This window comes from Cryptotermes secundus, unplaced genomic scaffold (genome assembly GCF_002891405.2).
Source record: "Cryptotermes secundus unplaced genomic scaffold, Csec_1.0 scaffold621, whole genome shotgun sequence".
Taxonomy (NCBI): domain Eukaryota; kingdom Metazoa; phylum Arthropoda; class Insecta; order Blattodea; family Kalotermitidae; genus Cryptotermes; species Cryptotermes secundus.
The window spans coordinates 915066-943047 of record NW_019727103.1 but is presented as its reverse complement, the minus strand read 5'-3'; the positions used below and the strand labels follow the sequence as shown (position 1 = coordinate 943047).

At 38.7% G+C, this 27982-nt stretch overlaps 1 protein-coding gene across 4 annotated transcripts in view; it reads right to left on the bottom strand.

The window, feature by feature from the left end:
* Nucleotides 1-6892: 6892 nt before the first annotated feature.
* LOC111864444 (polycomb protein Asx) overlaps nt 6893-27982 on the bottom strand; it is a 40983-nt gene continuing 19893 nt past the window's right edge. For 2 of the 4 annotated variants that reach the window (XM_023851681.2, XM_023851682.2), the window contains exons 7-10: nt 26136-27386; nt 23466-23848; nt 19202-19753; nt 6893-8080 (exon numbers count right to left, since the gene is read on the bottom strand). In XM_023851681.2, the coding sequence (XP_023707449.1) occupies nt 7403-8080; nt 19202-19753; nt 23466-23848; nt 26136-27386 (2864 nt within the window). In that variant the 3' untranslated portion in view covers nt 6893-7402. The remainder of the gene's footprint in view (nt 8081-19201; nt 19754-23465; nt 23849-26135; nt 27387-27982) is intronic. The other 2 variants (XM_023851683.2, XM_023851684.2) reach the window with 2 other exon arrangements.

Genomic DNA, 27982 nt, shown 5'->3' with positions numbered 1-27982 from the left:
GATAGGTTTGAATTATGTTGATAGAGTTATTATTATTATTATTATTATTATTATTACAGTTATTATTATTATTATTATTATTACCACTATTATTATCATTATTTTTATTAATTTCATTACTATTATTATTATTGTATGCTGCTCTATTTGAAACTCAAATTCTCACATTGTGGTTTTGTCTGTGTATGTTTGCTTCTGTATCTTATTCATGCTAACTGTGTAATTAATATAACTACAATTTTTGTATTTTGTTTTTTAATTATTTTTGTGTATTTCTCTATTCATGCTAGCTTTGTAATTGGCCTCTATGCTGTTAAGTTTGCACGTAAATAAACATGAATTGAATTGAATTATTATTACTGTTGTAATTTTTATACATGACAGAGCTTGTATATTCTCTTGCCTAGTGTAACAGTAACTCAATACCTACTGCAGAAATTACAGATTACCAAAGTTAGAAGAAATGTTGTTTGGTTTGGTAGAACAGAAAAGAACAGAATTTGCATTTTATGCAGACTTCATAGATCGAAGGCAAGGATGTAGAAGAAGTGATAAAATAAATTACTGTTTCCAATATAAATATATAAAAGCAGATAAAGGCATCTTACATAATGCAACTTTATACCTCACTTACTTACTTACTCATGGAGCTGAGCCCTTCTGGAGGAGCCGCCAATTCTGCAGATGCTCAAGAATTTCCCAGCATTTTATGGAAACCGAAGGTTCATCACCATGTTCACAAGAGCCCTCCACCGGTCCCTATCCTGAGCCAGATCTATCCAATCCATAACATCCCATCCTATCTCTCTAAGTTCCATTTTAATATTGTCCACCCACCTACGCTTTGGCCTTCCCTGTGGTCTCTTTCCTTCTGGCTTTCCCACCAATATCCTATATGCATTCCTTGTCTCCCCCATTCGTGCTACATGACCTGCCCACCTCATCCTCCTTGACTTGATCATTCTAATTATACTTGGAGAAGAGTATAAGTTATGAAGCTCCTCATTATGCAGTTTTCTCCAACCTCCTGTGATTTCATCTCTCTTTGGTCCAAATATTCTCAACACCCTGTTCTCAAACACCTTCAGTCTATGTTCCTCCCTTAATGTCAGAGACCAAGTTTCACACCCATACAGAACCACAGGCAAAATTATAGTTTTGTATATTCTAATTGTAATGTTTTTGGACAGCAGACAAGAAGACAAAAGATTCTGGACTGAATGGTAGCAAGCGTTACCCGAGTTCAATCTCATCTTAATTTCCTCCTGAATCATGTTTCGATCTGTTATCATCGCTCCCAAATATCTGAATGGTGTCACATTTTTAAAACATCTGTTTCCTATCGTTATATCATGATTTTGCCCTGCATTTTGGTGATGAGACAGTAACATATACTTAGTTTTCTCTGTGTTTACTTCTAGACAAACCTCATTACCTGCGTCAATTAAAGTTTGTGTGTTTTTCTTTATGGCATCTACATTATCACCCAGTAGATTCACATCATCAGCGTAGACCAACAGCTGATGTGTCCCATTTAGTTTCAGTCCCACCTGGTTTCCCTGGACATTCCTAATTGCACATTCTAAGGCAAAGTTAAAAAGGAGTGGCAATAAAGCATCTCCTTGTTTTAGACCAATCTGGATAGGAAATTTATCAGACAAATGTTTACCTACACGGACTTTACTATATGTTTCATTTAAACACATTTTAATCAACCTAACTAGTTTCATGGGTATCCAAAACTCTGTTAAAATATTGTACAAGACTTCCCTCCTAACTGAATCATAGGCTTTCTTGAAGTCTATGAATAGCTGATGTACTGTCTCATCGTACTCCCATTTTTTCTCCAATATCTGACGAATGCAAAAGATCTGATCTGTAGTTGATCTGTTACGTTGAAACCCACACTGATGATCCCCAATAATTTCATCTATATATGGACTTAACCTTGAAAGAAGAATATTGGACAGAATTATATACGAAGTTAATAGCAGTGATATCCCCTGATAATTACTACAGTCAGTTTTATCACCCTTCTTGTGAACTGGTACAATAATAGATTCCTTCCGCTGATCAGGCAATTTTTCCTTATGCCAAATAGAAGTAATTAGATTGTGGATCTTAGAATGTAATATTTCACCTCTTGCTTGAATAAGTTCTGCCGGAATTTGATCACTACCTGGCGATTTATACCGTTTCAATTTTGCAATAGCACTTTCAACCTCAAAAGGGCTAGGATCACGTATGAAGGGCTCAGCTGTATCGATTTCTGTCTGCCTAACATCACTGACCCTACGTACATTCAATAACTGAGAGAAGTAGTTCCTCCACCTATTCAAAATGTTGTGGGAATCTGCAAGCAGATCACCATTCTCATCCTTCACTAAGTTACTGCTAGGCTGGTAACCCCTTTTAAAGTCATTTATTCCTCTATACAGGTCTCTAATGTTCTTGTTCTTACTGCTCATTGCAAGCTCATCGATTTTGTTTTTCAGATATTCCCTCTTTTTGTTCCTGAAATGCCTGCTGGTTTCATGTCTTATATTGTTTAGATTATCCCCATTTAACTCACTTGGATCCTGTAACCACTGCAATTTGGCCTGCTTTCTTTGATCTGTGAAAAAAGCACAGCAGCCACGAGAAAACCCTGGAAGATATAAAGAACCTCCACATCAAGATAGACAGGTGGCACAATATCTGCCCCATACAAGAGGGATGATGGGAGGACGAACACAAGCCTGCATGGTTTATGAATTTTAATTAGCATCAAGAAATTTTAAATATTTTTTAAAAACTTTACATTCCCAGAAACTGCTGTGTTTGTGAAATGTTCTATTTTGTGTACTATGCATTGTAGCATATAAGTGTACGTACTTTACGTTTAAACAACTTATGTGATGGTGGTTTCCTATTTGTAGTGATGTTTGCCCTCTGAAGATGGTCCGCAGAGACCGAAACATGTAAGGGTGTTGAGTTTTCATGTAGTAATAAACTTACAGGTCACATTGGACGGAGTGATTTATATTTGTAATTGTTACGTGCCGGACCAGAATGAAACAAATAAAAAAAAAATTGCTAGAGGCAGTGTTTTCTGTTGGGTCTCTACTAAGGTTATATACTGTGAACTGAAACATGTACATTAGTTATGAGGAGTAGCAAACCCAGTCCCTGGGGGTTATAAATATGGGTACCTGGACTTCCAGGTTGGGGAAGTCTCAAATCTGAGACAGTAAAATATGGTCGTGAATACTGAAGGTCTCGAACCTGAGGATGTCTGCACCAGCAAGAACCTGCAACTGTAAATGACTACGACTGCAAGTGTTCAGTTGAAAAAAAATTACTGGTCATGAGTCTCAAGGGGCTTGTTGCTAAGACAAACTGATTGGCAGTGAACTACCAGTCGTAAAGTAACTGTGACTGTGACTGTAGTCAGTTCTGAGACAGACAAGTTATAAGTAAGAAGTGAGTGCTAGCTTGCGATAGCTAGGGGTAGACAGTGGTAGGCTAGGAGTCAATGGGCAGGAAGCAGCCATGAGGAGCAATAAGACAGTCGGTAGCCCATAAGAACATTAACATGGGAGATGAAGAACCTACAGTGTTGGGACCTGTTACCAAGCAACTACTGGTGAAGACATACATCTTCTCTGGTTCTGCTATTCTGGCTTCTGCCAGAGGCGTCACAATACTATAACAGAGAGAAAGATATGAAGTAGAATGTAAAATTTTCCCTGTCCTTAAACATCAGCCATGAAGACATTGTGAACTCAGGGCTTGATCCACACATTCATAACCTTGGTATCAGATCAAGATGAATGGTCAGTTTCACACCAAGACCATTTTGTAACCCAAAGGATAGAAGATCTGAGGTTAGGTTGGCCCAGAGCCAATCTAGATATGGCAGCAAAAAGCAAACTCCTTACATTCAGACGAATGCAGATGTACACAGTGTTAACATAAGACACAAACACTGTCTTCATAAACCAACTGCTAACCTCTCATGCTTTCAGAAAAGTGCATATTACGCTGGGATCAACATTTTTAATAACCTGCCATCTGATCTCAAAGGTCTTATGAATGAAAAGGCACAATTTAAAATAGCACTGAAACAATACTGAAATACACATTCATTTTACTCTGTTGATGAATACCTATTGTCTAGAAAATAACTTATGTATCTTTAAATAGCCTTGTGTGTAGTGACTGTGTATTCTTGGTTTCTCTTGTGTGAGAACTCCATTGGGTCTGCACATATGTTTTGTATTTATATGACATATTCCACATCCTACAGTCATTCTGAGTAACTTTGGGTCCATGGAATGCAATGCAATGTAATGTAAAGACTGAATGAAATAACGGTAAACTTACAGTTATCTGGTATCCAAGTACAGTCAACTCTCGAATATCCGGGGGCGGATTAACCGGTTTGCGGCTTAACCGGGGTTTTTTGAGGCTTATATGTTGTTTAATATTCATTTTGTTTCACATGGTGAGTTGTAACACTATTTTCGCACTAGTGTGAACCGAGCTCTGCATTCTTTGGTCCCGTTATGGTAACACATTATTCTAGGGTAGGGGTGCAAGAATGCAAGTTTCAAGGACAGATACACCTCCCCAGTTGGTCTCTTTGTATCGATCTTCAAGTGCGTTAGCAAAATGTCAGGGTGTAAAAGGAAACGTGTTGTGTTAAGTATTCAACAGAAACTCATGTGAGCCGGGCTTCAAAATGTTAAGCAGTGATGAAACCGTAAGTTCAGTGGGGGTGCAGCCAGAAGAGCGGGAAGAAAGTGAGAATGAGGAAGAGGTGGACAGTGCTGCTAGTAAGAAAATATCACATGGCGCTGCTCTTAATCATTTGGAATCCTTACTAGACTGTCTTGAGAGTGAAGAGAACAGTTTATTAAGTGACAAGCTAATATTAATTTTTTTTAAGTGTTAAGTGTGAATATTCGTAAAAAGTGTTGGATGTTGTTGAACACTGTGATTGAAATAACTAATTCACACTTCAGTATAATGTAAAAAAAAGTATTAAATAGGCCATGAGATGACATAAAAATGAGGTTGAGTAAATTTAAATACAGGTAGGCCTATAGTATTCTGAAGGTACAGTATTACAGTACTACTTCTAATAACATTTGTCTTAACCGGGTTTTCGATTAATCGTGATTTCCATGCCCACCATTATCCCGGATAATCGAGAGTTGACTGTATCTTTAATTCTTATGGAAATGGAAAAAATTTAAAAGAAACCATTTCTATAAGTTACTTAAAAAACCAAGTTCTAACGTGCATATGTTCATCCATCTTCGACATGATAGTTCTTCCAGCCCTCACTAGCACTACTGCCCATCACTGCCCCTCATGTACCACTAGAGTACAAGCTGGCTGACTGTGTGATCAAGTTACAATATATACAAAATCTTCCACCCATCAGTCCATTATATTTCCTAGTAAGACTCCCAAAAGCACAGTAGATCACTGTAGGTCGTGGTGCACAGGCCGACAAGGCCCACCCCTTATACATTCATTCATTCAAGACTCCCATGCAAAAAATGAAGTGTTAATCTGACCTGTATGATATTTCTCATGAAGCTACCAGATTAATGTAACTGGCATGCTCTCATTTCCCCCATACATGCCAGATAATCAGGAGTTCCATGCAGTGGGAATGGCTGCCGCAGTCTGTAACTTGAAGTTTCTTTGGAGTACATTATTTATACAAAAATGTAAAAAATGAAACACGTGACAGTAAAACTTGTACAAACATTCAGTGATGAATGTCTTGATGTCTTTATAAACAAATCTGAAATGGAAAATGAATCAAGTATAATTTCAACATTTCATTTGGTCCATGTAATTCCCTTTAATATGGTCTTCAAGCTAAATGACATTTACTCTGTAGCAGGTAAAGAGATACCACGCATCAATCTGCACATACCTTTTTTGTTGTACTATTCAGCTAATTCATGCATTTCTTTGAAGTACAGGAGTAAATAATATTAACAATATAATACTTTAATTTTCATATATTAAACATTACCAATACAAAGGATTGCAAATCAATATTACTATGCCAATGCAATTATCACTGGTATAAAAAAATTGAGACACATATCCAAGCTTTAAATAAAATACTGAGGAAAACTGTGTACACTGTTACATATGCATTATTATAATACACATTTCTCTATAATATTTATAAATACTACTAGAAGATGTGTAACACATAACAATATTATATATACACACATACATAAGTAATAGATTTTTGGAACAAAGTGAAAACTGAGATTCAAGAAACAGGATTTCTGCAGTATATAACAGGAACACAGTGCCCCTCAAAAATACCCTATTCTATCAAACACATGACACTCCATTTCATTATAAACAAACTGTCAACAACTTAATTCCAGAGGTGCAGTGGAACTAACATGAAATCCAATATTTCTTTCTGGCTCTAGACATAAATTTGATGCGTTATTTGGAAAATCAATCAATGAAATTTCAACAACTTTTAGATCTTGTCATTATCACAAATACTGTGAAACATTTCTGCATTCTTAAGTAAATGTATATGCTATACTCTCGATGTTCTTATGAACCCCTTCCCACTCCTCTAGAACTGTAAATGTATATGCTATACTCTCGATGTTCTTATGAACCCCTTCCCACTCCTCTAGAACTAACTATAGAGAACTTACCAACCAACACCATCTTACAAAGAATAAGAATATACTTTTAAGTCTCCATAGAATTTACATGCAACAGTAAAAATAACAATGGCCCTTTTCTGCCTATTCCACTACAGAAATTAATTTTCTTGAATGGCGGAATAAATAAAAATAATCACAATGTTTGTGAGGCTGGGGAGTAAAAAGAAGGCCACTGCACCTCTACTCATTCACTTCCATTGTAAACGAAACATGGCTTCCATAATTCTAGACTACAGGCATATCTGAGGTAGTTCATTTTGTATACACTGCAAAATCAATGCAGTGCAAACATGGTGTCTGCAAACTGGTTTGGGAATAAAAAACAGGAAAGACACAAATTGTAACAACTAAAAGATCAACTATTGCTCTAAAACTTGAAAAGAACAGCATTCATTCCACATTCATGTCTTTATAAGAGAACTCTGATGAAATGGTAAAGAGGAGATATATCAAAACACAACCACTTTATAACAAAAATGCACAGTACCTAATGAGGAGGAAGAGTGGAAGACACAAATACAATCTTCGATATTGCATATTCCACAGTATATATTACAAGATGACACAGAGTATCTACATATTATATGACATGATTTCTAATTTCTACACAAAATAAGTACTTTACACAAATTCAGTCATAGGAAAGTATGCAGTCACAAGCTGGCTATATTAACACACATGAGTAATACAATTCACCTGATAAGGCAAGTCACACAGAGACGAGAAGGTCCGATGCAGTCATCGTGACAGAAAGCTCCACACTTCTTGCACATTATCATAGCTTTCAGATTGCAAGCACACTGGGAAGGATCTGTTCGTGGCATTGAGATATGATTATTGTGGGTGTGCCTTGGGGCAACTCTCCCTCCTCCCTGTAATACTACTGGCTGTTGTGAGTATGAGTTAGTCACAGACTGTTCCATTATGGCAATATCACCAACAGTGTAATTCTGAACAGCAGAATCTGACCCCACATCACCATACTGCATGCTGCTACCACTGTCCCCTAGCCTGTCCTTCCGTGTGATGGCCTGAGTACCTGGATTGGGACAATGTACTACAAAATGTTCACCATATTTATTTGTGACATACCCCACCCCATGCTGCTGCTGCGAAGCTGCTGCCACCAGTTGTGAGCGTTCGACATCCACACTAGCTGGACGGCCACGCCCCAACCCCAGACGTCCTCCTCCGCTGCTCACTTGGTTGTTGGAAGGGGGTGCACTTGAGGCACGTGGTGGAGGAGGAGCCCCCTTTTGTCCACTGTTCAGCATCACCTGCACTGTTTCTGGTTGGTCACCCACTCCTGTGCGCTGCACCAGAATGTACTGGCCCACATGGCCAAGCTGTGCTCCAGGACTCTCAGCTACCTGAACCAAAGCTACATGTCATTCTCATATAATCAAATGCAACTGGGTCACGGGATCTTTCTGAGAGATACAACATCCTGATTTTAATGGAGTTAAACTCATTTTTGTCATGACACATTAAAAACAGGATGTTAACTGCCCACTATGTTGAATTCTCATTTGGTCTGTTCTGAAAGAAATAATTATGCTAGAGTTACATTTGCCAACGTTAAGTAACATTTTAAAAACTCTCATGTTTAATTATTATTGTTGTTGAAAAATAAGCCACCTAGTTGCCTGAGACAGTTCTATTCTTCTCAATAAACTGGCATTACAAATACAAGAGTGACTTTTCTGTATTGTGTTTAGAATACAGCATGAAACTATGAGATTGACATATTCCAAACTTGTGCATCTTATTTATATATCAGAATTTCTAATCTAGCAAAAGAATGGACTTACATACATTTCCACTGTTATGAAAATGTCACCATGATTTTTAGTTCAACATGATTAATATTCCTGGACACCCTATTATAAAACTTCAGAACATGGCACATAAAACTTCAACCATGCACACTTTCTTACACACTGTGTCAGTTTGTGTAAATTCAGACACATTTCTCAAAATATTCAATTCAATTATTTATGTGCTTATTCAAATGCCAATTAAACAAATATAATTACTTCTACTAATATATATATACACACACACACACATTCTGAAAGAGCACTGTTCTTTGCCTGGATTTAGTTTAGAATACCTTGAAATACTTAAATTGTTCCTTGAAACAACTGTGATATATTATACTTTATATGGTTATATAGCCTCCTTTGCTGCATGTTTTCCTTCTTACACAGTCCTTCATTAGTCTTTTTACCATGTTCAATACATAGGAATATCAATTATACATACACCATGAATGCTGGTTACTCAAGATGTGGTACATGTCAGTATATGTATTTATTATCAGTTGTGTGACTGATGTGGGTGTTTATTTCCAAAAACGGAATTTTCATGCCCATTTTATCTCTTCTTGTTAAATACTGCATTTTATACTACAGTAAAACTTGGTTATAGCAACATCGGTTTCTGCGACACCTTGTCTATTGCGTCAAATATTCAATGGTACGAACTAATTCCTCATAAAGCAACTGTTTTTATACCTTGCTTAGTACGACATGCACAAATGCATCAACCTCGTATGTAACGTCATTTTCATTCCTGAATTTCTCTGATATGGACATTGAACGTAATTTAGAAAGTGTGTAATGGGCAAGTAACAGGAAACAGATGAAGATAACTGATTACTGTACTCGTATCTAGGTACAGTAAGGCACAACAATTGATGTAATCTACTGTAATTTGGTGAGTAGGCCTACCTTTAATATCAGTATTAGTGCGGTGTGTATTGTCAGTGAAAAGCGCTGTAATATGTCTTTGATATTACACATTTGGGCAATTCCACGTTAATGTTACGTTAGTCTGTACTTAACTATGTATTTCACTAAAAAATGCAACATTTTAACTCGGTTTTGGTAGATTTTTACGTGACTAACATAACGCTACTGTGGAAGTGCCCATTTCGGTTACGACATTCGTTTATAACGACACTATTTTTAGGTCCCTTTGATGACGTTATAACCAAGTTCTACTGTATATATATTGTGAAGTGTTGCACTATGGAGGACACCCCCTCCCTCCCCAGCGGTGACGTAACACTTTTGGAGCGTTGCTGTTGCTACGGTAATAAGTCAGTCAACACCCCGCCTCTCCCCGCGGTGACGTAACACGGGACGCCGCAGTTGCTACGTAGCCGTAAACAACTCCCGACAGCATTGCTATGCTGTCGGCAAACACGGTGTCAGACAACAGTGGTGCCTATTACGTAACTGTTTTCTGTGTTGTCCGTAATGGGGCTAAATAAGGAGCAGTGAAGACTATTCAAGTTAGTTACGAGTTAGCCAGAGAGTCAGTCACCAGTTATTTGCAGTCCAGTATTTGTGATACTGCCAATGGCAGTAAAGTTGAGATTGTAAATGGTGCGATTGTAAGAGCGAGTGTGAAATAAAATTTGCTATATCAAATAAGGCGTGAAGTTATTTGTCACGCATTATACACCCAACACATGACAATACACACACACACACACACCTAGAAACGGCCGTCTACAGATTCATTATTTAGCAACAGGTCTACATGCTACATTACAGTACTAGTAACATTAGTACAAAGCAAGGGTAATTTTCTAATTTTCTTCTTACATTTTCAGAACAGATTTCTATTAAGTTATTCTCCAAATGGACAAAAACTACGATTTTATGAACTCACTCAGCACTCCAACCCCTGGTTATTTCCTGCATAGAATGCTTTGGTGTCAGGCAAATCTAAACTGCTTATCAAAAAGACGGCATCCTTGTCATGTTTGCACCTATAAAGCATGCAAATTTTGTAGATCACAGATAAAGATGTATTTCATATACGAGGGGGTACTCAAAAGAAACCGAAATTATTTTTTTTTAAACTTATTTATTCAAATTTTAAGCACAAACCTTCAATCCCCTTCAAANTTCCTTGATGATTTCACGAATTTTTTCAACATTTTCATGTGTTCGGGCCGTGGAAGGACGACCAGAACGAGGTTTGTCATCAATTGACATTTCACCATTTTTGAAACGGGAAAACCACTCAAACACTTGAGTTTTCCCCACAGCATCGTCATTGTACGCCGTTTTTAACATTTCAAGAGTTTCTGTTCCACGTTTCCTGAGCAAAAAGCGGAATTTCACCGCCGCACGCTGTTCACGAAAATCAGCCATTGCAAAAACGACAATCACACAATACAGTTCTCACTATAAACTCCGCCGAAACTAGTCCTTACCTTCTGAAGCAACGGTAGTCGGCTTATCGACTCAGGAATGTTAGCTCTATACGCTCATAGCGGCAAAACGCGGTACTACAAAAGCTCTGCCCACAAAAAAATTAGTTCGGTTTCTTTTGGGTACCCCATCGTACATATCATCTCGTAAAGTTATAAACATTTATACAATACCATAAAAATTGTTAAAGTGTAATCTATATAAATAAAAACAGTAGACAACCAATTATCGAGGGTGGATAGGAAATTAACTTCTCTGGATTATCAGTAAAAGCAATATGTACCTAACTGTACTGCACTGAAAAGGCAAAGAAAAAGAGCAGTTACCCAAATGCTGTTGGCAGAAACATGAGCACAGTTTCTGAGAAACTCCTGTGCCATTTCTATGCATTAAAATCACAATCCAAACAAAGAAAGCCTTTCTGAGTTTCCATGTACATATTTAATAGTGAAATAAAACTCCCTTCATGTTGTGCTTGTTCCTAATTAAGAAGCAATTTCACATGAAGTTTATTTTTTGACACTGGTCATAACAGCCAATTTTCTAAACAAAATATATGATATAAACTCCGTCCTAAATGGAACAATATATTGTAGGTCTTTCGTCTTGCTTTCTTCTACACAACATGTTTCGGCCGTAAACGGCCATCATCAGGCGTATACACTCACGTAGCTGTTGCACTGCACCCAGTTTAAAATTAAAAACATACAGGTCTTCCCAATTGTTCCCTTCGTCGCTGCTAACAGGATCTACTTCTACACAATACATCAGACAGCACATGTAGTAAAGATAAGCAGCGGCACGCACACAGGGAGCCTACACAGAATAACACCTGTACAGTGCTGAAAACAAGAAGTAGCCGCTGCAGCACTATAGAAGTGGGGCGAGTAACCCTGAGAATTTAAAATTTAAAATTTGGAAAAAAAATGTTAAAAGAATTTTTAAAATTGGAACTGAAGATTTTAAAAGTGCCAGTTCATGATGGTCAAAATTGATGTGTGTGGGTGGCAAAGATGAGGTACGAATCAGACAAATATCAGCGAAGTAGATCCTGTTAGCAGCGACAAAGGGAACAATTGGGAAGACCTGTATGTTTTTAATTTTAAAATGGGTGCAGTGTAACAGCTATGTGAGTGTATACACCTGATGGTGGCTGTTTACGGCCAAAACGTGTAGTGTAGAAGAAAGCAAGACAAAAGACCTACAATATGTTGTTGCACTTAGGACGGAGTTTATATCATATATCGTATAGAGTGCAACAGGATGCTTAAATATAATATTTGTAAACAAAGTCCCACAAAATCTGCCATCAAGATAATACACCTTTCATTAATTGGGATTCTGTTGTGAACAGATAAATAATAAAAATCTACAAAATGCATGCTAATTATAATAGGCAAAATGCATGGCACAAAAACAAACACACTACACTCCCTGTCATGTATAGAGAATGGGGTGTGCTGGTTACATGAATCTGCTGGTCACATGATGGCAACTCTTATAGAAACCCAATGCAAAGTCAACTCAACAGGTTTTCACTTTAGTTCTTGTGCAGGTGTCTTTCTAGGTGACAGTAGACTGATGGGAAAATGATTTTGGATACATATACTGTAATGTGATCATAAATTCAACTTGCTTGTACAGTATGCGCCAAAATCTTATGTACTGAAACTCACGCATCTCGAATGCACATGTGCATTTGTCGACGGGGCATAGCTCCAGCCACTCGTGTGAAAAGGAAGTTGTGTTGTGCAGTTGCTGCTCAATGGAGGAAAAAGTATTCATAGTTGAGTATTATTTCTGCTCATATGGAAGTGGTCGCCAGACAACTCGCTTCCTTGGTTTTGAGTGGCCACATGTTATCATCCAGAAACCGCTACATAGTACGCGTGTGACGATATGGTGTGCCGTCTCAGCACATGGTATATTAGGTCAATATTTCATTGAGGATGAGGAAGGCAATGCTCTTACCATCACCCAAGAATGCTACAGGGACATGGTGATCAGACCATTTCTTCAGGATTTGAGAAGGTTCTGTCATACAAGGGGCCTTCACATGAATAGACAGTTGTAACAACAGGATGTCTTTTCATTTCAGTACTGGATTCTTTGGCACATACTGTATTATAGTGGCACCTACATAAGGACAACAACGGGCAGCACTGCCAACAGAAAGGCAATGGTGCCTGGGAGAACTACCATATGGGTGAATATATGTACATTGCAAATTTGCTTCTGAGTAACTTTATAACATAGGGTTTTAAGACTTTGTTTGTGGTTGATACTGTTCTTCCTGCATGCATGAAGCATGCATGTGAGCATCACAAATACTTACTCCTTTCTAACAAACTGATTATGCTGCTTGTCCATTCACATACGCATGAGCATATGATCAATAACACTTTCTGTGATAATATAAATTAAGCAGTTATAATATGGTTACAGGCATCTGGGACCTCAGCATACTCATAAGACACCTACAAAGCTCAGATTGTTTACGTTGTAATTTCAACATGTCATCATAAATTCCTTGACAGCTCCTGTAGCTCCTCAAACATTCAATCATCAGAAAGTAATACCTAAACTGATTCTAGTTTAAAATATATTACTGCATTGTCTCTTTCATCATTATATTATCAATACAAATTTAATTTTGTAGTGAAAAGACATAATAATTTAACAGCTGCCTACCTATGGCACTGTCACTACATAAAATGTGACACTGCCCAACTTAAATTCTTAATGCTCTAACACTAAGGGCCCCCATACATACACAGTTTGGCCTGCACAGTTGAAGACTGAAAGGCAAAACTGGAGTGTGTGGTGCGGCCGGCCGGCCAATCGTTTGGACTGTTGGCCTGTAGGAATCCCGTCAGTCTGTCAGTTCTACCTGCAGGACCGTAGCACGTGATGTGTGTGACTCAACATTATAGGCTGGAAGACCGTGACTGTGGCATGAAGAATGTCGCTTTATCTGCGCGTGTAGGGGGAGGAAAGGGAGGGGGTAAACTGTCACAGTTTTGCCTGTAAGGTCGATCGGAAGGCCAAACTGTGTGTGTATGGGGAGTCTTAGTTACTCACGCCCATAATTAAATTCTGGTTCTAAAAATTAAAGGATCTGACATCGTATGATGTATTTATTCAAATTGAATGTGCATCTTTTCTCTAAATTTGGAAGCTGCAGTTAAAATTTATATTTTTAATGTCCAACTTACGGCTGGGTAAACAAAACTCACTCACACATATATTTTTGAGCACTTAACACAATACTAAAAATTCAAAATTTTTTCTTTCCTTGAAGAGAGTGGTGAGAACAAATATGTTTCTTTATTTCTACCTTCGTCTCTGACCCAATGTATAGAAGATATGAAATGCAGAACTCACGGAGTTCCTTATTATGTAATAATTTCTATTTGCTATTGGAATGTGAAAAAGATAACAAACAATGGCCTAGAACAATCCTTTTTCTTAAACTAAATTAAGAAGTGTGGTGAAATATGTATGATCCCTAGTCTCCTTCAATCTTTATCAGCTGTGTGTTGCATTATTGCAACAGTGCATACATGTGATCCAACTGCCTAAGCACTGCATATTTTCAATACCAACACCATTGATCTCAAGTTAAAATAAGGTCAGCAGCCTCATGGTACTGGGAGATCTAAAATCCTGGATGATAAATGTGAAATGCCTCCATTTGAATATAGGGAAAATGGTGAATCTGATCCAATGTAAATGCCATGTCATGAAGACCTGAATACATTTTTGTATATACTTCAGAATTCATGCACAATAACAACTCCATGAGGCAGCCATTCTTAAGAAGCTGATAATCACTCGGGTCGTTAGCAAATTTCCTATCTCTTAAGGAAGGTGAATGTTCATTACCCTTTTTACAACAGCCTACGCATGGACTCTGGCCAGAAAATCCAGTTCATATCCTCAAAGCTAATTTTCTAACCCTACTAGTGCTTGGATTTAGATTTCAAGATGCTTTCCACAGCCCTAGTTTTCCTGGCCCTTGAAAATTGTGATGCATTTCTTAAATCAAAATGTATATTTCCACTATATTTTTGTTTTGCTCTAAATTCATAGAACAAAGAGTAGATGAAAACATCAAACACCATCCTTACATGCATTTTATCCCCCATTATGCACTTAAACCACTTTGTATAACTTATAAAATATCACCTGTTATCTGTTTTGGAGGTACGTTAGTGTTCAGTGGATAAGTGTTTTCACCATTCTAATGCAACATTTCTATTCTTGCCTTCTATCCTACATATACGCTGCTACAATATGTTAGCAATGAGCTCTGCTGGCAATCAGCAGGTAACAGCATTTTATGGATTTTTGATAATTTTTATTGAAAGTAACACTGTGTTCAAAATGCAACTAAACTGACATGGCAATGCAACAATTTTAGTAAGAATAACTACAACTGAGGATGGCTGTGTGAGGCCGAAACATGTTGTAAACATTCAATGTTGCAAGCAATGAAAGAAATACTATTTACACTATATACACATCTGTGTGTGGAATTGCTTGAAATAGGGAACCTTATATAGTCCAATGTCACACTCACTACATACACAGTATAACGGCTAGCTTTCCCCTTCCTAGGGTTAACACCAGAAGATGTACATGACACTTCCTCATTGTGTTCTTTCAGCAAGGCATCCTAGGTACATAATGTGGAAAGTGGACATTCTGTCAGACATTCAGGGATTTCCCCATTTAAATATCTTCTACTTCATGATAAAATTCTTCTGCCTTTCTGAAATAGTTAAATATTACAAGCAATAAAAGTAACACTATTTACACGACATACACATCTCTGTTTAAGTCTTTTCAAAACTTTATCTCTGCATGAAATTGCTTGAAATAACATAGTACATCATATCCACTACATACAATATTGGCTGGCTTTCCTCTTCCTATGGTTTACACCAGAAGATGGACATGATACTTCCTTACTGCATTCTTTCAGCAAGGAGTGCTAAGTACTAAGGGCGTTCTGTATATAATGCCTATTTTTTTTTAAAGAAAACTACAACAGATACAGAAATCATAATAACGCAGTTAAATAGAGCGAGATTTCAGCTACTTACAGCTATTTTTCCACATAATCACCATCATTCGTTATGCACTTTTGCCTATGATGAACAAGAGCCTGTATGCCATGCCGTGCCTATAAAAGTCTGCGCCAGCAGAGGCTAGCCACTTTCTTACAGCTGCAATGACAGCATCGTTGTCTGGAAAATGTTGCCCACGTAGTCCGTCTTTCATAGGCCCACAGAGATGGAAGTCTGAAGGTGCTAAATTGGGGCTATAAGGTGGATATGGTAGGACAGTCCAGCCAAACTTTGCAATGTGCGCGGTGGTTGCCAAACTGGTATGGGATCTAGCATTATCGTGTTGCAAGCGTAAGGTTGTCTGCTTCTCTGGCCTGACTCGGGAAATACGGGCTTTCAGCTTAGTCAGCATCATCTTGTAGCGTTTAGAATTGACAGTCCCTGGTCGTTATCTGCTGATCTGTTCGGATGAGGCGCTGTTCATTGTGAGAAGTGGCAGCTGAGCAGGGACGCCCATGGCATGGCTTGTCGTGCACTTCACTTTTGCCACTGTTGAAACGCACTACCCACCGAATCACTGTGCTGACATCCACTGTCTCCATACACCTTTAGCAAGTGTCGATGGATGTCAATGGGTACAATTTGTTCGGCAGTGAGAAATTCAATAACACATTTCACTTTCATACACACTTCTATGTCAGCCGCCATTTTGATAGACTGCTCTGCTGTCGCTATCTGTCGCACGACAACCAAATTAACAGTACATTGGCGGGAAGGTTCAACCTTTACTACAACACCACCAACATCCAGCTCAGACGTTACATATTAACACAAAAAAAATAGGAGGCATTATATACGGAACGCACCACGTATATAATCTGGGAAGTGAAAGCCTGTCAGACATTCAGGGATTTCCCCATTTGACTGCCCTCCACCTCTGGTTGAAATTCGTCTGTCTTCATGTATATCCAGAAGCCCTTGGATAACATTCATCTGAATATCTGGAAGAAGTATCTTTTTTCTTTCTAAATGAGACATAGTGCCTGTACACTAAACAATGCTACATCAGGAATGTGAAGTGCCAATTTCTTCTACCATTTCACAAATTTACAAACACACTAAATTGAGCCCGACTGCATTTCATTCTGATCTACTGCACTCATTTCATTGCTATAGTCTTCAATATATTTTGACTTCGGAATCTGCCCCATCCTCTAACAGGATCATTCCTTGCAGTATTCAGAATCTCATCTGAATGGTGAAAAAGCATTCTCATATCCTATCTGTCACACCCCTTCATGGCCATAAGTGAATCACTGATCACTGACTGTACTTCACCTGATGAAAGCTTGTACCAGGGAACTGGGCTTCAGATTGTAACGAAACAGGAATGATGAAGGACTGGTATACCTGTTACCAGTAAAAACTGAGTAACCTTTATTCAAATATGGTCCAGTCAGTGTCTTGGCCACAGGTCCTGATGCCCTATATCAGGATTCAATTCAATGTTATGTATTTTGCTGCAGATTTAGTTTCATAGTCATACTGCAGGTAAAACTTTATTCCAAACCTATGCATTTTTGTTTTATGTACTGTCTGAAATATAGCCCTCGTTTGAAAAGTGCTGAACTTGTCGAGGTAACTGCGTTGGAAAGGAGTGAAACTATTCTGGAATACATTCAGACTGTCACAAACAACACATGCCTTTTGAAGTCAGTCTCCTCCTATATGTTCTTCACTATTTGGGGGGGGGGGAATTTCTGAGAACTGAAAGGTATTTGTCTCCTACGACAGTAACCAAGAAAATTTAGGAACTGAGTACTACATCTTTGGACCAGTATTCTTTCAGAAAGTTACACTTATTTCTACCCATAAACAACAGCACAGCAATGAAAGTGTACATTACATTTCTGGTTGTACCTGTCCACCTTTCCGAAGGTAAATCACTTTTATCACTATAAAAAGAAACAAATCAAATTCACTTTCATCATACTTTGAAATCATGTGACGTGCACACCTGTTGGTCTCCATACTAAAAGCATCCAAAATATGATCAGCAACTTATGTCCTGAAATAATCCACTTCTGTCAAGTCTTCAGTAAATATACTACAGTTTAACATGTGAGCTTCAGGCATTGAACTCATGAACTGCTGGAATGAATGTCACATTATTATTCCAGCTCAGCTTAGAAACCAGTGGATTTTCATTGGAAACCTTCTTTCATTTAATCAACTACTGTTTCTTTATCAGTATCTGAATATGACTGACTGAACATTCTATAAGAGCTTCTTTCAATCCACAGTTTTGTAGAGTTTTCTTTGAAGCATGGAATGCCCCTGCTTTCTGCATGAACTTGCACCTCTTTCAGCTGTCATGATTCGTGATTTATAAGATTACTACATTTCCCCCAGTATTCGCAAATAAAAGCTGTGGCCTTACAAGCAAAACAACTGTTTCAGTAAGGTGTTCCCATGATTCTCAATACATGCCACAAGCATATTAGGCTTCTTACCAAGCTTCCATTTGTGTAAGACCACTGTGCTGTGCTGACAAAACCTTGAAAAGTGTATGTGTTCACAGCATGCTGTAACAATGCACTGACACTAGTGGTGACAGTACAATTTCGGCCCCAAAGAAGTAAAGATCCACTTTAATATTATCCTTCAATCTAGACTTACATCTCCTTCCTTTAGGTTTGTCAATGAAAATTTTGTATGTGAATGACTGAAATGGGAAGCAACTATTACACTACTTTCAAAATTTACACTACTTTTTATTAGTTTCATATGAGATGTCATTCCATATATAACCTGAATTCTAAAATTCTATGTACCGACTTGAAAGTTCTGATAAAACAATTCTGATGCATTGGAAATGGGCATTTCTTTTTTCTTTTTTTCCAGAACCCACCATACAAAACTTAATTTTGTTCTGTTCTCACAAATTGTAGTCTTAATGCAAATAATCCATAAATNACACCACATATACACGGTGCCAAATCCCAGAAGACTGCTTTCTTCATAGTCACCGCCGTGAAAGCCTCAAATCTTACAAATTTAAATCTGTTTGTATATATTTCCCCAGTCTCCTTGCTGAAAACTTTCACTCCTCTCTTTATCCTGCACAAGTAGTTAAGCTATGAAGAATTCTGAAATGCTGCAGACAGCAAATAACAACAGGTTGGCTCACCTCTGGAGGGGCTTGTGACTGGGGTAAAACAGCCATTGTAACAGGAATGCCTTGAGAAGAAGTGAACACATGACGCACAACCACTGGTGGTGACTGTTGTCTCTGATGGTACGTTCCACCCCGTGAACTAGACACCTTTCCCTGGCCACCCACTGATGTTACAGGTTTTGCCACACCAAGACCATTGCTGCCAGGAACTACAGGATAGCCACCTGGTGCAGGAAGTGTTGGTGGGAAGGGCTTGCCACTAATGGCGTTATTAGTTGGTCCACTTCCGTTCCTTGATGATGTCACAACTCCATACTGAGTAGCAGCACGAGGTGGGACACAACTTTCAGACTTTTTGTTATTACCACTGGAAGAACTGGCACTGGCAGCCAGCAAGGATGGCGGTGGTTTCAGTTGGCATCGTAACTGATCTCTGTTGGGGCTATTCTGAATCACAGCCTGACAGATCTGGTAGCTGCGTTCAAGGTTCACGGCACCTGGTGGGGGTTTGTTAGATGAACCACGTGAACCACGGCTACCTCCGCCAGAACCACCAGAACTCACCTGCAAGAATGTAATCATAATATTGTGAATAAAAAGTGCTATCTTTTCTTCATATGGACATTTTTTAAATTTACACACAACTATTATCTATTGCATTATTCTTATGGATCTCATGGAAAGAATCAACAATGGGAAGATCACATTTGTCCATAGGCATAAGTCACACTGAAACTCAATAAAATTTGGTATTTAGGGTCTACAATAAAACTTGTTACATAAATTATTACAATTTATCTACTGCATACCTATTTATTATAGGCCATTTAATGCTTCACTGAAGTCATAACCATGATAGGGCTGTTGATTTAATTTATTTCTTTATTCTTGTCTTCATCTTCCCTTTCTTTATCTATGCAGTGTCAACAGCAATCAAGGAAGAAATGGGAGGAGGATAATGAATAAGGAACGGGAAAGCACATTAGATGAAGTGATATGACCATCAGTAGAACCACGATAAAACAAGTATGACTTATAACAAGATATGTCAATATTGTCAACATATTAATGTTACAACCATGTATAAAATAAGGGCATTCTTTCCATCTCTTTTGTCATAATGAGTGACGCCTAGCCAGCCACAACTTTCTGCATGAAGAGCAATTACAGGGTTATTTACCAGGCTTGCTGTCCTTAGAGGTGCCTTTGAAACATACCCTGCACCTCCCCCCTTCTTGAATGGGACAAAAATGACCACATCCCAATATCTAAGAACTGCATGTCTGAACACATTGTTACCACCCTCAGGAAACAGTGCTTAACATGCAGAGCTGTTCTAATTCGAGACTGAAAAACATCGGCCAACAACTGCAAGCACAATAAATTATGAAAGCATGAGAAAATCAGCAGCTCCTCAGTTCAGTAATACTGCCAGAGGAACTAAGCATGGCATGCGTGTGTGCATGCGCGCGCCTGCATGTGTGTGAGAGAGAGAGAGAGAAAGTGAGTGAGCGAGTGAATGCAGGTGCATGTGTGTCCACAGCTGGAATGTGCAAGCTTCTCATTCACCAAAGAACTGAGACCTCCATCCACTTCTTGGTTCTTCCAGAACTGTGGACAACCTTGGTCATTCACGGAGGCATGGGACCATTCTAGAAATATTATATGCATAAACAGAAGTTGCAGGTCTATGCAGAGAGCTGTCTGAGTTGAGTATGAATGGCTAGTGCAGATGCATTGAAGCAGGTGTGAAATAGAGCATACAGTGAATTATGAGGTAGTTGAGTGCAGAATGTGAGAGGAGGACGGTGCTATGACATTTCATTGAAATAGTGTGTGGACAAAACAGAAATGACACCAAGGTCATAAACAGTTACTGACAGTGACATATTAACTTTTTTAAATTACATAAAATGTTCTAATAGAATAGACATCAAGCATTACCCCACGTTACTCTATCTACATGGCAACAGTTTCAAGCAATGTATGAAATGCCCATAAACATAACAATTCTGGCCTTTGCATGCAGAGAACATAAAATACATTTTGTTTCATTATCTAAAAAACAAAAAACAAACAAACAAAAGAAAAACAGAACTTGTGGGTCAAGTGTACTGGACATAGCTGTAAGTTTCAATTTTATCTACAACTCTGTTCTAAACAATTTTTGTTTCAATAAACATTTAGCGGCTTCACAAGATTTTGCTCATATGGTGCTTGCAAGAAATATAATTTGATAGTGCTCCTTTTCAATGTCAGATGTTCACTCACCCTGAAACAGGGTAATGCATTTTAGTAATACCAAATTTTATAAATATGATTAACATTTCTCAATTTGCTTCATGCAGGCAGACAAAGAGACAAACATGTAGCTAACATGGGTATTTTCGAAAGTTTTCATTGTACACATGCCAAAAACAGTAAGTATTGTGGTGCCTGCATTAGACTCTTAAATCTCAGTGTCATACAATAACACATATAATTAAAAGATGGGCATGAATATTACAATTTCAACAGTTTTTTTAGTAACAAGTACTCACTAAAATGAGTATATTTATTATACAATTATAAATTCTTGTTATATAACTGCTGAAATTGTAATATTGAAGCGTGTCTTTTAAATATATGTGTTCAGTGATTCAGTATTGAGGGGGTGGGTTTCCCCATGCACCGCGACTGATAGTCTATTGTACATCCCCCTTTTAATTTCTACAGTCTCCATCCCCTACCGGTACTGGTGCTCGCTATTAGCCCCTTTCTGCCAGCAAGGTTTCTACCCTCTACTTGGCAGTGGTATCTAATAGTTAGTCCCTTTCTGTCAGCGAGGTCGTCCCTCCTCTGGCAGGGGTTCCTAGTCCCTTTCTGCCAGCAAGGTTTCTACCCTCTACTTGGCAGTGGTATATAATACTTTAGTCCCTTTCTGTCAGAGAGGTCGTCCCTCCTCTGGCAGTGGTACCTAATACTTCCCCATCTACCGGAGGCATTGGAAACTACTTTGGGCGGGAAATGTTGGGCCTAATTTAGCTCAGCGGTCTCTTAGAGACATGAGGTTCTTTTACGTGCCGCAAATCTACGACACGGGACACATGGCTTAAAGTCCCTCCCGGAGGACTTGTTCCCTGAATTTTTCCGCCCTTAAAATTCCACGACCTCCGCCGGGTTTTTGAACCTGCGTACCTTGAGTCATGAGGTGGGAACGTTACCCCTAGACTACGGAGGCCGCTCAAATTTATGTGTTACTGTATCATACTAATATTTAAGAACCTAATGCAGGTTACACTGTATTTTAAGGTATTACTCCAGTGCATGCCTGGGATGGCTAAGAAAAACCACAGCATCACACCAACTGAGCATATTTCAAATACAAAGGAATACTAACCTCTGCACTGCAATGTTCATTTTTAGGCAGATGCTATAGCTATTCTTATTGCTTATTTCTCCTTTTATGACACACCAAGTTCTGAGGCTATGTAGTAATTGTATTACATGCTTCACACTGGCCTATCCATGACACCTCTCAGTGGCAATTCTAGATGCAAATTAAAATCTGAACCTTTGTACACATAAAGGGTCCTTAATTAGTTCTCAGAGAAAAAAGATAATATGGAAAGAATGTGACAAAGAAAAATGCCTGCTTTCCAGGAAATGTAATTAAACCGTTGAAATGTGCAATATAAAACTTACAATACCAAAACTCCTTACTTTGAACAATATGGAGATGGAAAATATTGACATACGTTGCCTAAAAATAGCGAACACGTACATTAAAAGGCACTGAGATATATTCTAGAAATCTGAAATTGACAGAATAGTTATGAATGAAAAATTAGGAGGGATGTGGAAGGACATGGCTGTGAACTACATCAAGTACTAGCTCAACATTTACTTTGAGTCATTGAAGAAAGGCACAAATCATCTCAGTCAAGGCAGCTAGTCCCTGGCTGGTATCTGAAGATGATAGTGCTGAGTTTCTATGGGCAGTATTACTGGAAACGACAGTGACACCCCTTAATAATCAATTCCATTACACCAACCACATATCTTACCAAACATCTCTATGTAGTATTACTTTCTTGCATCCAAAAGTTTATGCGACACTCCTCCCTGAGCTTGTGAACTTACCTAAGCAATGCTTCAGTACAAACAATTAAGTTTAAACTATACTCCTACCAAAGCATGCATGTTTCACAATGCACACCACACAGGTAAGGCAATAGCATAATTCTGCTATATTGCTTTCCTAACCACATAAAGCAATAAACATAAAATAATTAACCTGGGATGAGTCCCTTTGCTTAGCTTTGGCCTGGCTCTTTGGCAGCTGGGTGGGGAGGGCCCGCACGGGGGTGTTACTGCTGAGGGCCAAGTAGGGCACAGCACTAGAACTGGCTACAGCAGCTGTCTTGGTTAGGCTCGAACTCACAACACTGCTGCTTGATGGAGCATTCAGGCAACTACTCAACTGCGTGTGGTTGATGAAACTTGGTGTTGAAACTGCAGATGGCAAACAGACTATTGTAGTGGGGGGTATCACGGTGGCAACATTTGTCTTCGAGACAGTCAGAGGTGCAGATGATGCAGCTGTATTGTGTTGTGAACCACCTACAGTGCTCGTTACCAAACTGTCTGCACTAGTCACAGCCTCAGGTGTTAGTGTCACTGAAACAATAACAATGACATTGCATGAGAAGTGCACAAAGCAACATGTTTCTTTACACCACAATCATTCTGAATACTGTCCACTGTATGAGGTAATTTGATACACAACATTTGAAAGTTAAGGTATATCTGAGGTACACAATGTTTCAAAAGTTAGATCTAGTGGTTTGTTGTTTACTGCCCAACAGTAGTCCAGGTATGATCCTGACTGCTAAAAGTAATCTAAACAAATCAGTGCAGAGACTGTGTATACTTTCTCAAGTATGACAGACTTCAACTGTTACCTTGGAAACAAAACTGAATGTTCTTCACTAGACCACTGCTGGTTGCTGAATACTAAACAATGAACAACAACTAATTATGCTGGTTTCGAGACAGTAACCTTTTGCATTTGGTTCCCTAATGTATCTATCATTATGTTCCTGAAGATACAACCTAAGCAGTATTATTTAGGGATATGGTCTTCACTGGGGCATGCACGGGTTCAATTCCCAATCAATCACTGGTTTTTTCAATTGACCTAATCCTTCCAGCCACACTATGGCCTGGAGACATTTCAGCCTCTAACAGAAATGAATACCAGGAATCTTCCTAGGAGTAAAGGGTGGCCAGTGCACATGGCTAACAACCTCACTGCTATGTGTCAGCCAAATCTCTAGAAAATGTGGGAGTCTCAACATCTCACAACCCTCTGGGCTACCATGGCCTGCTACAGGAATAGCTTTACCTTTTACCTTTTTTATGGTCTTCATTAATTACTTAAATTTAACCAAAACACTTTGAGCTGTTATGAGAAAATTGCCATTTCGTGTTTTGGGGCCCATTTCAAGGGCCTGTAACTGATCATTACCTACTGGCATCATTCTTAAATATTGCCAGAGACCATATAAATTTTAATTTCATTAATACTCAGGACTTAATACCATTTCTGTATTAAAGGTGACTTATACTCAGTTTTTCCATGACTATTATGACAGTTGGTAGCAAGGAATGTTTAGATAAGGGCTACTGCAACTCGAGACCATCAAATGATAGCTGTGGAATGTGTATCAGTTACTCCTCTCACCAGCCAAACTAAAGGAACTTCCAGAATGTTCTCAATCTGTAGAACAGTGTGGAAATTTCAAGAAAGATCTCGATGTGGAAGGTTCTGGAAGTATTACATCATTCGTGAGTATTTGAAGACTGATTTTGGTTGGTGCTGATCACTGTATTCCTTGGTTTGCATTGGGGTATTAGTACTGTTGTGTATTGCTGACTATTCCTGGCTAGTAGTGAAAGCTAGAGGACCACCCTCTGTGGGGATTTGCTGGCTGCCTGTGATGACTGCCAATACAGCTACCCTTTATACCTAGGGGTAGTCTTCTCCATTTGCAACCTGATGATGCCCCATGTTGTGTTGATGATGGAACCACATACAAAAAAGAAACTCAGTGTAATGGCAACCAATGACCTTAAAACAGGAGTAGAGCCACATCTTAACACACTGTATGTGCTTTAGGCAATGGATAATGTCCAACACAACTGTGGCATAATGAATCAACCTCTGGTGCAAACCCTTCAAAATGGACCACCAACCTTCTTCAGCTGACAGCAAATAAAAGATGCTTATTATTTATAGCAGGTACCACGTGAAGCCACTAAAAAAATTCAAATAACTACATTCTGAATAGCTATGCCCCTTAAATCATAACAAGACACTCCTCAAAACAATGTTCTGGCACAAATTATATACTCAATACCTAACAAATACTATATTTACTGGAATGTATGATCACTCCATAAAGCTGGCTCTTTCTTGAGATACTAAGAGTCACTCATCTACTCAAGAAATTCTTTATATTTTATGGGACCTGAAGGTTCCATTACTGTGTTGACAGGAGTCTGCACACATGAATACAGTCTACACCCTACAACCTTATTTCCTTAAGATCTGCTTTAATGTTATCCTCCCACATATGCTAAGGATACTTGATCTCTACTCTGGGAACATGTTCTGATGGGCTCACCAAGCCCATCCAATGGGTACCAGTGGTGATTTCCCTGGGAAGGTAAAGTGACCGCAGCATGAAACCGACCAAATATATTGCCAAGGTTAAGAAAAGAGTAGCTATTCCTGCATTCCCCCATGTCTTCACAGAATAATGTTTTATTAACTTTATTTCTTTTCAACTTTAAAGGTAAAATTCTCCCCATGTCTAGACATCATGCCAAAGCCATGGAACATCTATCAAAGATGGTAATGCATTCATGTAACATGCTATAACATGTGAATAAAACTACTAACCTTCCAGCTCAAGTTTAACCGCCTGACTCGTGGAGTACTCTGGATACTGGGCCTGTGTTGACTTGACTGCAGATGATGTGCCATCTCCTGTATCAATTAAAGCTGCTGCCACAATAGCAGAGTCCATCTTCATAGGATAAGGCCAGTCCATAGACAATGCATCTTCGGGAGCCACAGGAAATGTGCCTTCTTCCAGTCTAACTTCCAGTTCTTCCTGCATGGGAATCACTTCCACTTCTTCAACTGCCTCTCCTTCTTCCACCACAGCTAGTGTCACTGGAACTGCTACAGGCACAGGAACAGCTTCCAATGCAACGAGCGGAACTTCTGCCAACAATTTTTCAGTAGAGTCTACAACATCCCAGCAGCAGCCTTCACTACCAGCTACTGCTGCAATCAAAGCTGCCTGAACCTCTTCTGCATCATCCTCATCCTCATTCTGTAAGACAGATCCTACTTCACCAGACACATCTACTGCAGTCTTTATATCACCATCTTTGGAATTACTGTTGTCCTGAACCACACTATCATCTTTAAGAATATAGCCAGTTGAATCCAAAACAGCACTCTCATGAATTACATCATGTTCAGGCACCATATTTGGTTCATATGTCATGTGATCAGCATCATTAACTGTCATTTCTTGAACCAAATCTAAGTCTTGAATTTCTGAATTTCTAACATTTGATCCCACACTATTAATTTCTGCTGCCACCTCAGTTTCACACCTTTGTAACGTTTCTACATCACTACCTACTGGTCTGATGTCTGACACAGAATAAGAGTCATTTTTCAGATCATCGCTTCTCTCGACACTGTCCCTGCTTTCACTTACACCTTGATTGTTTTTAGAGTCATATTTCACAGTAGTATCAATTCCTGATATAACATGTTCATCTTTTGTTTCTTTCTCAGTGTCACTGTCTTCTTCCTTCACAGCACACTCAGAAACGTTCACCTCACATTCTGATGATTGAGATGTGACATCTTCTTCTGGTTTGTACTCGGCAACACTTACTTCATGCGTCACCATGTCAGCTGCAACATCCTTCTCATATTCACACTTTACACTTGACTCAGAAGCTGCTGCTTCAGTCTCCTTCTCTGATTTAAATACTGTAATGTTTGTCTCATTAGTCAGTGCTTCATCCCCCATGCTGTTTCCTACTGTTTCAGTCCTAACGCCACTTCCTGAGACATGCTCATCAACATTCACTGTGTGTGCAGTTCCAACATCAATACAGTTTTCCTCTGCAAAAATACAAAACAAAATTAGTAAATAACACATAATTTCAACAAAGCACGTTGAAAGCACTACTTTTTGAAAAGAATATCTGTAAAATATATTCCAACTGTTTAATATTTTCTAAATATCTAGCTTTGAAAACAACAGAAGTATGTACTTTACAACAGTAAATATATGGGAGGATGTGACGGAACTGTGAATATGAGTCAACTGGCAGGGTATGGTCCAGTGGCATGTTCCTCTAAGTATGGCAATAAACTTTTAGGTCTCTCGAAAGGAAGACAATTTCTTGACCAACTGACGAACTCTCCTCCATGCAGTTAGTAGAGGGGGTAGCTCTGTTCACATAGATGATGTAACGTATAATTTTCATCCCATGTGCAAGTAAGTAATGAAATTCATTTCCATTTTGGAACACAGCCAAACCTCTAGAAATTAAGTCTGTAAAACTCTAAGTAACTGCTTGACAATTTAAAACTAAAACTGAACTCCATGGCTTAAGTCCGCAAGTGAACTATACTATTTAACCCTTTCAAAATCACAATGCACATTGCCCCATCTGAATGTGGTGTGCCTCTTAAGTTTATGGCACATCTGGCCG